The sequence below is a fragment of the Alligator sinensis genome, unplaced genomic scaffold (genome assembly GCF_000455745.1).
Source record: "Alligator sinensis unplaced genomic scaffold, ASM45574v1 scaffold175_1, whole genome shotgun sequence".
NCBI classification, from domain to species: Eukaryota; Metazoa; Chordata; order Crocodylia; family Alligatoridae; genus Alligator; species Alligator sinensis.
The window spans coordinates 910156-920634 of record NW_005842536.1 but is presented as its reverse complement, the minus strand read 5'-3'; the positions used below and the strand labels follow the sequence as shown (position 1 = coordinate 920634).

General features: G+C 47.5%; 1 protein-coding gene across 8 annotated transcripts in view; it reads right to left on the bottom strand.

Moving 5' to 3' along the window:
* The window catches only part of NADK2 (NAD kinase 2, mitochondrial), a 65002-nt gene that overhangs the window by 43600 nt on the left and 10923 nt on the right, over window positions 1-10479 (bottom strand). For all 8 annotated transcript variants that reach the window (XM_025213532.1, XM_025213531.1, XM_025213530.1 and 5 more), the window contains one exon: window positions 5131-5267. In XM_025213532.1, the coding sequence (XP_025069317.1) occupies window positions 5131-5267 (137 nt within the window). The remainder of the gene's footprint in view (window positions 1-5130; window positions 5268-10479) is intronic.

The window sequence follows — 10479 nt, the reverse complement described above, 5'->3', positions numbered from 1 at the left end:
TTGTCTGGGGGGCAAGGAGGGTGGGACCAGCTCCCCACCGCTGTGAGCATTCCTAGGGGAAGAGAGGGACCTGTGCCCTCCTAGACCTGTGCTCAGGGTGTGGGTGGGCTGGCCACTGCGGGCTCAGGCTCCTTGCCCTGCTGCCTTCCCCAGAAGCCTTCATAGCCCAGTGGGAAAGACCTGGCACTGCAGGGCAGAGCAGGGCCCCTGCGAGGAAGCTCCTTGCCCCTGCGAACTGTGTCACCCTGGCGATGCGGCTCCTGTCCAAAGTAGCAGCATGAGGTTGTGCCCCTTGCTGCTGCTGCACACAGATAGGGATGCTTCGCCATGGCAGCATGGAACTTGTAGTGGCAAGGAGCTTCCTCTGCACAGCCCTGCTCTGTCCTACAGTGCTGGGTCTGACCCACTGGGCTGTCAAGACCCTGGTGGAGGGCAGCAGGGTGGGGAGCCCATGTTCACCCTATACATAGGTCTGGGGGGCATAGGTTCCCCCTACCCTGCCGGAAGTGTGTGTATAGCAGTGAGGAGCTGTACCCGCCTCCTGCAGGTGACGGCCAGGGCTTGGGCACTGCTGTGGGGGGCAGGGAGCTGTGGACTTGGGTCCCTGGCCCCCTTGCCTTGGCAGCTGGGGGCCTCCTCCGGCAGGGCTGGTGGGGCACGGGGAGCTCCGATTTTCTATGATAAAAACCCAAAATCAAATACCAAAATTTATAGGTATTTAGAATTTATTTTATTATAGTAACCAAGGCACTGGTAGGCTTCCAAACTGTTTAAAACTGTAAATGTATCAAGGAAACAGTGTTCAACTGTGCATGCATGTGTGCGCATACACCCCAAATTTTGGGGATCTAATCAGAGAATTTGCAATTTTTTTTAATCAGGGAAAACAAGAATCCTGGTAATGATTATGAGAGCACGTTGCAAGAAGTTCTAGATCATATACGAGCAAACAAGGAAAGGTTCTTCCTAGGCCTGTGCGAGTCGGCAGCGATCTGATCCAGCTTTGGAACTAGCCATTTCGGATGGCAGTGATCCCATCCGAAGCTCCAGACCAGGTTTCCGCCTCGATCCAGCTCCGAAGCTTCGGAGCCACCTCGGAGATCTGGCCATAGGGTATAATGGGGAATCTGTGAATTAGCTATAACTGTTGTTTTTTGTCCAATTTGGATGGAACTTGCAGAGATGGTAGCCTCTGCTGAGAGCATAAAACCTGCCAAGTTCTAAGAAGATCAGTGCAGGGGTTTGGGGGAAACTACCCCAAATTCTTGAAAGCAAAACTCCTGTCATGTCTATGTGTTACACCACAGGGGGGGTCAAAACTGCAGGTGTGGTAGCTCTTGCTGAGGCCACAAAGCCTGCCAAGTTTCAAGAAGAACAGTGCAGGGGTTTGGGGGTGGGGGAGGGAGTGGGGAACTGCACCTCAAGCTGTGGACAAGCAAAATTTGTGCCATGGGTGACCCTGCGTTTAAGGCGCAGTGGGGTGAAAGCTGCAGGGGTGGTGGCCGCAGCCAATTAACTGGCTACATTAGCTAGGTCCTGTGTATTGAGTGAATCATGATTGATTGGTAACTGGTAACACAGTAGCTTAGCAGCCGCCCTGCAGTAGTGTCTCCCCGCCCCAAGACAGAGACAGTCAGTCCCACAAGCACCCATGGAGAACGAACTTCGAAGAGAGGTGGTGCTGGCTTCTACCTTGGGGGTCTTTAAAAGGAGGCTGGATGAACACCTTGCCGGGGTCGTTTGACCCCAGTACTCTTTCCTGCCATGGCAGGGGGTCAGACTTGATGATCTGCTCAGGTCCTTCCGACCCTACCAACTGTGAAACTATGGCATGAGTTTTGCCCGTCAGCAACTAGGGGTGCAGGGCCCCAAAACCCCACTGCATCCATCTCCTCAACAGCTGGAAGTCATCATGGCCACAGCAGGGGCCACCATCCCTGCAGCTGTCACCCCGCTGCACCTTAAACACATGCAGTGTCATCCATGGCACAAGTTTTGCTTGTTCACAGCTTGAGAGGCAATTCCCCACAAACTCCTGCACTGATCTTCTTGAAACTTGGCAGGCTTTGTGGCCTCAGCAAGAGCTACCACACCTGCAGTTTTCACCCCCGTGTTGTAACACATAAATGTGACAGTTTTCCTTTCAAGAATTTGGGGTGCAGTTCCCCCCAACCCCCTCCACTGATCTTCTTGAAACTTGGCATGCTTCATGCTCTCTGCAGAGTCTACCACCCCTGAAAATTTCATCCAAACATTTTATTTTTCCCTGTTATACCCTATGGCCGGATTTCCAAGGCGGCTCCGAAGCGCTTCGGGAAGCGAAACGAGGCCAGCGCTTGAACCGCTTTGGGAAGCCTAACGAGGCCAGGGCTTCGACCTGGACATGCTGCTTTGGACCCCAAAGCACGTGTAGCTTCTCCAGATCCGAAGCCTCGCACAGCCCTAGTTCTTCCCAATCTCTGCTGGTTGGAAAGTGGCTTTATGCCCTGGAACATAGGAAAGTAGGGCTGGATTGGATCTCACAAATTCATCTAGTCCAGCCCACTGCTTAAGACAGGCACATCCCCAACTAAACTGTCCTAGCCAAATGTCGGTTTAATGTGGTCTTGAAAGTTTCCAGGGATGTAACTTCTTTAGGCAGCTTATTCCAATGCTTAACCTCGCTCATGGCCAGAAACCTATTCCTAATCTAAAACCTACATTTCTTCTGCTGCAGTTTGAAGCCATTGCTCTTAGTCCTGTCCCCTACAGCTACAGAGTAAAGCTCCTTTGCTTCCTCTTAATAAACTCCTCTCAAATCCCCCTCCACACCTCCCACCCCATCTTCTTTGTGACAAACTAAATAATGCTAGTTCTTTCAGCCTTTCTGCATAAATCACGCTTCCGATGTTTTTAATCATTTTTGTTGCTCTCTAATGGAATCTTTCCAATCTGTCCATATCCTTCTTGAAGTGTGAAGCCCAAAACTGTACACAGTAGTCCATGTAAGGCCACCCCAATGCCAAACAGCGATCCTCCTGCAGCTGATCTCGCTCATCAGAAGGTGGCCACGCCACTTCTGGAAGTCCCACAGCTACTTCCAGAAGTGGTGCAGCTGCTTCTGCTGGCCGCCCCCCCCCCCCGACTGCGGTTTGGGGGGGGGGCACGCCCCGCACTGGCACTCCTGCCTGCCCCCCTGCCTATCACCTAGACAGGGAACGTGGCTTGACAGGGGGTGCACGTCACTATGCGTCGCCATTAATGCAACCTGCAATTTGCTAGGCATGCACACAATCCCATTGTCCAAATCACAGAAAATTAGGATTAGAAGGGATCTCAGCAGGTCATCTAGTTCAACCCCCTGCTCAAAGCAGGGTCATCCCTAAGTATATAATCCCAGCCAAGACTTTGTTTAGCCAGATCTTAAAAGCCTCCAAGGACAGAGATTCCACAACCTCTCTAAGTAATTATTACTGAAGATGTTAAATACTACTAAAACCCAGAATAGACCCCTGGGGAATCGCACTCTATCTGGCTGAGACGAGGAATCAAGCTATTGATGACTGCTAATTGAACACGATGATCCAAACAATTTTTTTTCACCTAATCTGCATTTCTTTAGTTTATTAATGAGGATGTCATGTGAGAGACAGTGTCCAAAGCCTTGCTAAAAGCATGAAGGCATTAATTTCATTTCCAAAGTTTTTAAAGTATCTTTACTATTAATTAAGCCCACTATGTCTCATTCTTTTCCTGCACCTCCCTCCTGCTTCTTGAACCCCTTCCAACTGTTCTATATCACTTTTCAGATGAGGTAACCAAAACTGATCACAATGCCACAAATAAGGGTGTAATACTGTAAAGTCTTTAGAAGGTTCACTCTACCTCATTTTATTCCTTACATGATTTAATTTTCTGCTTTTTGATTATTTCTATTCTGCCCCTGTACACTGTCCAGTAATGTTCTACCCTGCCATGCAAAGACAGAAGCATCCACTGCTGTGAAGTTTGATTTCCTGGGGACAGAGCGGTAAGAAACCTTCCAAGTGAGTTCCAAACTCTCCCATGGGGCTATTCTCTTGATATTTTAGCAGATCCCAGGTGCCACCAGGTTGACAGTAGATCACAGTACCAACTCTGCTGCTGAATTAACATTTTAACATAAAATTGTCACATGAGGTTGGTCAAAAACCTAAAACTATCAGGAACTGCACAGATTTTGGCCGATTCTGTAGGAGTACCCGACTCTTCAAAGCCTCCACATCTAAAGTTCTCACTGTGTTCACACTTTTGTTTCTCCTTCAGATGCTGGTGGTAAGTGTATAATAGCAATGGCCTGTTCACAAGTAAAGATTATTTCTAGTTCCATTTTGTGTGACACTTTTTGCACCAAAAAATGGTTCCTCCCATACGCCAAGTTATTTAAAATCATACCTCTGTTTTGAAAAGAATTTGTCAGTTTTATAAAATGTGAATTAGACCAGGTACAATTAGTTTAAACGTTTCATTTGAAAAAAATGCTTGCAGAACATTGTTATACCTAAAGGGTAGTGTCTAGTTTTGAAACACTTTACATAAAATCTTATGGCCTCTTCATATCTATCTATCAGCTTAAGGTGTTGATCAATCTCTTCCCAGTTTCCCCTGCACGCCCAACATTCTTGCAGTTCAACTGCAAGGTAAAATACAGACTTTCAAGTCTGTTAAATTTTTCAGAATTTTAATGACATTGTATGAGTTAGCATACTGTTAGCTAACCACAGACTACACAAATACTGGGAATTTAAGACAGTCTCTGTCTTTTTGAGTTGTAACTGCCAAAAAAGTGGTTAGACTAAACTTTCAGGGGGCAAAAAACCACCCCAGGACATTCCTGAGCCTGCTACATCAGGTATAAACCTAACCAACTGAGGACAGGTTCCCTTCTGAAGAGCTTACAAGTCAGGTCCTAAGCATAAGGACCATCTCTCTGGGAGAATTTAAGTCACCCTGCTAAGAACTGGAGAAGACTGCATGCACTATTACCTTAGATAATTCTGCAAAATCAGATTAGTTATATCTGCATCAAAACACTGTACAACCAACTGGCCATTTTGATTTATCAGATGCCAAGTTTTGTTGTTTATGTTCACAATGTCATCTTCAACTTACTTTGATCCTGGAATCTGCCATTAATGTGGGCCCAGCTGTGCTGCTCCTGGCTTAACTGTTGTTCATGCAGATCTACAGGGGTAGGATTAATACCAGTTCCTTCAAGATACAATCTGATTCTCTGCCGCCACTGCCACCTTAAAAGTATAACAACAATAATAATCAATCAATCAAGTAAAAAAGAAAGAGGTGGGTTATAGCATGAGCAGTTGACTCTTTCATTGGATGGTGGCTTAGCTTCACCAGATTGTGTAGACACAAGAGAGTTTCTTAATATAAATCACTCTCAAAGCTTCAAACAGACTTGCAAAAACATCCTAATTCAATTTCTACCATCTCACCCATTAGTTCAAACTACTTAAATTAAATGAATTCTACCTAGTTGTTTGCATTATTAGCTGCTGATTTAAAAAAGTTTGACCTTTTTAGGAGATCCTCTATTCCCAGGCTGTCCAACTTCCACGCTCTTAGGGACCACAAACCCCAGGGGTTGCACCAAGTAAGCCATGAGCCACCAGACCGTGCAGATCTTCCTTCCTACTACTATATGGGCAACCTGGCATCCCCACTGGTGCAAGGCACAGACATGAATTATCCTCAGGCGAGGAATGCCCCTCAGCTCCCCATGTTGCACTGCACTGCCCCACCTTCTAGGGCAGAGGCAGGACATGGCCACAAAAGGAGGAAAAAGGACCTACGGAGATTGCAGCTGAGCAATAGGGGGAAGTGGCAGCCAGGTGAGAGCCCCAGGCTGCAATTTAACTCCTTGCAGGCCAGATGGACAGATCTACTCTACTGTAAAACTTAATCATTGCAAGCAAGAATATTTATTCTTCCACACACATGACCCTAACCAGCCTTAAATTTTTGGGGGTTTGGAAAAACAGGACTCAGATGAAATACTCCCTCTGAGCTCCCAAAAATTGCAAACAGGATGATGGTACAAAGCTACCAATTTTCCTTTTTTTTGGTCACAAATTTTCTACCTCCATGAGACCCTCTCCATGCTCTGGGAACTCTTATAGCATTTATGTGGAACACATTCACTGGTATTCATGTCCTTTTCAAAGTTGTTGAAACTTCCCCCTCCTCCCAATTTTTCCCAGAACAGAAAAATTCCTGCCCCTCCCCTCCTGTGTAAAAGTATATATCAACTGGAAACAGCACCAGCAATTTCTTCTCAATTTTCACCCAGAAGGACTCTTATCTATGAAGCACTCACAATCACATGCCTTAAACACAGTCCCAGGTATCATTTAAAGTTGCCTGACATTTTCAATTATATGACCCTGCTCAGTCACTGGTAACATTTTGCCAGACTGTCTGGGGCAAAATTTTCCATGCCTCAAGCTTACTATTATTATGGAATATTTCAGCCAAAATGTTTCTGCCATTTCTGTGAGTTAAGCTAGGGAAAAAAATACCTGTAAGCTTCTCAAGGAAAACCTCTATACCTGGGGTGTTAAACAGAGCCTGCAGGCCAGATTTCACCCACTGAGTCCCTCTATCCAGCCACTGAGCTACCCAAGGGCACCAGAAATCCGGCCATTTGGCCCCATTGAGCACTGCCAGCAGCACTGAGCTTGGCCTGCTGCTGCTGGACTCTGCACTGCTTCCACTCCTGTCACCACTGGACTTTGCCAGACCCCACTCAGCCACCACCATGGGGGCCCCCACTCGCCACTCCAGCAGCCCTCATGCCCTGAGTTGTATCTGTCTCGCAAGGAATCTGACAGTCTGGATCTGGCTGGAGAACCCAAATGAATGCGACACCCCTGCTCTAGACCATGTTCTACAGATGATATTTGAAAAAGTGGTTTATATCAGGGATATGCCTCCTGGCATTGCTGTAAAAATTGACCTAAAACTGGCCAATATATAAGTCTTTAAAAATTATAGATGCAAACTAGATTTTTAGCTAAAACCTCCAAGGATTCTAACCTTAGTGAGCATGCTGAAACCTCAGCTCCTAGCACTGACACTACTGCACACATACCATTCCCACAGACTGAGGATAACTAAAGTTCTGGATTTTTCCCTGCAATGGTTGTTCTGTACCCTCAGAGTCAGAAGCTTGTCTCTTCTGTGCCCCTTAATTAACTACTTAAACAGTGTGGCAGAGAAAAAAAAAGAAAAACATCCAATTCCAGTGCAGGGGGAAGAAAGCCAAACCAGAAGAGGGACAGAGTAAATTGGGACACGGGTTAGTGAGCCTGGACCTGCAAGAGGAAGAGAACAGAAACAGTGGGAACCAGGGGGTGCTGGAAGGAGACAGCTAGTACTAACTGTAAGAGGCTTCCTGAGAAAGTGTTGTTGCAGCAGAGGAAGAAACTGGGAAGTTGTGCCAATATTGTTTTGTTTCCTCTCTCTTGAGCTATAAAGCTATTGCTCAAGTCAGGGGTTTTCAAACTTTTTTAATAAGTGTACCCCCGGGGGGGGGGGGGGGGGGGGGGGGGGGGGGGGGGGGGGGGGGGGGGGGGGGGGGGAGAACGGGACGACACGACACGACACAAGCAACCAGACATGGTGCAGTGGGGGCAGGGGGTACATGTACCCCTAGCTGACAGCCCCTGAATTATGTGACACAAGGCAGGCTACACTAATTAACATTAAGTGCTTTATTAATGTTTGGGCCTGGTATGCTGCTGGATTAGTACATAATAGGAAACAATATTACAACTCTTAATGAAGTGTTTGCATAAGCTTGTTTCTGCATAACAAAGTTATTATGACTGTCCTTTAATATTTATAATTTAAGACATTTAACCTCAAAATAACAAATATTTTAAAACTAAAAATCTTAAAAAATTAAAAAAAGTAAATGAGAAATATCCAAAAATAACCCAAAAGTAATTTCAGATCTTGCCATTTCAGTGGGACACTTGGGTGGGTCTTTCACAGCTCCTCAATCCTTGGAGCAACATCAGAAAGACAAACTCTATCTCATCCTTCAAGTCCAATCTCGCTCTGTGTTTTGTTTTAATAGCAGCCGGTGCAGAAAACCCAGACTCGCATAAATATGTAGTTGCAAACAGCAGCAGGACTTCCATTGCTTTCCTAGTAAGCTCTAGATATTCAGTTTCAATTTCCAACCAAAAACTTGAGATGTTTCGTCCACAACTCTGATGCTTCTGATGTAAAAAACTCTTTGCTCAGTTCGATCAGTTTGTCATCTTCGTGAAAATTCAGACCATGCAGCATTTCTTTCTTGGTAGCACTTTAACTGGGACTGGATTAGGGAACCATTTTCATTTGTAGTGACTTTGACAGGTATTTTGGTGAAATGGAAAACTGAGCAACAAGCCCTGTTAGACAGCTACAAATTACCTCTAAAACGTTAGTGACTTCTGATGCTCCATCATTTAAGTCCATTAGGCAAGCGAACAGTGTTGTTATTCAATCATTCATATCCTCTCCTGTTGTTCATGTTGGCAGTTCAAGACAACAACAAAAAAGGGTCTTCAACCAACTTCCTTTCCCAAACATACGGAACAAATACTAACAGTTGAGTCTGATTTCCTATATCTGTAGATTCGTCAACCTGAAGAACATGTGTAGAGACTGTTTTCAACCTCTCAAGCAGTTGCATCTCCACATTCTCTGCCATTTCACTAATTCTTTGAGAAATGGTATTGTCTGAAACAAGTATCTTTTTAACTTTGTCCACATGCTCTTGCCAAACAGTACTTTACAAATGTCCACTACAGCAGATATAATCAAAGATTCTCCAATTGTATGTGCTTTCTTGCATTTTACAATTTTGAGTGATAACAGATGTGAGGCCTCCAGAGCACTTTTGCTGACTTCAGTGCTGAGTAGACACCTTTTTCTGACGTTTGAAATTTTCAAGCCCCCTTTCAAAGTATTCAATCAGTTTTATAACCAAGCTGGCATGCTTTGTTTCCAAGTGTCTTTTTAAATGAAGACTGCTTCATGCACTCATTGGAGAGTTCCTCCAAATAAATGACACACTTTGGTTTGGATTGATCTTTTGGACCCACATATATAAAACTGAACTACAAACAGGCACTGCTGTACTTACAAACTTTCTGTCACTTTGTGCTTTCTATAGTATAGCCTTCTGTGTTTTTTTCCTGTTTTTCTTTTGCACTTGAGGAGTTTATCTATGTTCAGCTGAGCTTCCTCAGTGCTCTGCCACTCCACAGATGCTGAAACTGCCCCTTGGGGCTACAGTGGAAAACATGGGGGGGGGGGGGGAGAAAGAGCCGAGTACATGCACGCTTGCATGCACATTCACCCCCCCTCCAAGCAGGTAAGTCTGTCACGGGGAAGGGGCATGGGAGGAAACAGATCAACACCCCCAAAGTGAGGGAGGGAACAGGGTAGAGGCAAGAATGAATGGGGTCCCAGGGCCAGAGCGGGTCCTGGGATGCTTGGAGCCCAGGGGGCTCATCTAGGGGCGAGGGGGGGCTCCTGCCACTGCGCACACCCCACCAGAGGCCTGGGGGGTCACATGCCCCCCAAATCTGTGTGCATTGTGGAAGTAGCTGCTGCTGCAGGCTGGACTCCGCGCCCTGCTGCCAATGCCCCAAGAGCCGCATGATGCCACATGCCTGCTGCCACTGCAGATGCACAGACACCCCCGGTCCCAGCAAGTAAGTGTGTAGGGGGAGAGGGGGGCAGATGGGGACCCCTACAGTGCAAGAGGGAGTGGAGCAGGGGTGAATGGGGCCCTGGCCAGGCCGGGTCTTGGGATAATGTGAGCCGGGCAACCCCCACTGTGTGGCTGTCAAGGGAGGGGCTGGGAGCAGGGCAGCTTCTGAAGACCCACTGCCCTGCAGGACAGCAATTGTACTGACAAAGGCATCCCACTGGGCTAGCCAGCGGGGGAGCCACAGCTGCTGTTGTCACGCGCAGCCCCGACAGGCAAGCCCAGAACCAGCGTGGGGCCCAGGCTAGCAGCAGGGCCGGGTTACAAGCTGGTCCTGAGCACAGGGAGGGAAAGCGGCCCCTCACCCATCCTGTGCCTGTTCCAAACAGCCCCATGCAGGCTGCAGCAGGGAGCATCGGCCACGGGGCAGGGGAGAGGCTGCTTTCCTCCACACTGGGAAGGAATCTGGGGAAAAGTTGAATGGGGAGGGGGAGCGGCCCCTCCCCTGCCCTGTCACTCCCTGCTGCAGCCGGTGGCAGCCCACACAGGACTATCCCGAGCAGGCACAGGCAGCCGGATGCAGGCTGCAAGCTGGGTGCCGGCCACAGGGAGGGTGAGGGTCCACTTTCCCCACCCCGTGGCTCAGCTTTTCCCTGGGCCACATTTCCCCGGGCTCCTTCCCTGCCCTTCTCCCTTAGCTGCAGTTCCGGCATGGGGCAGCCATGCAGTCTCAGGCC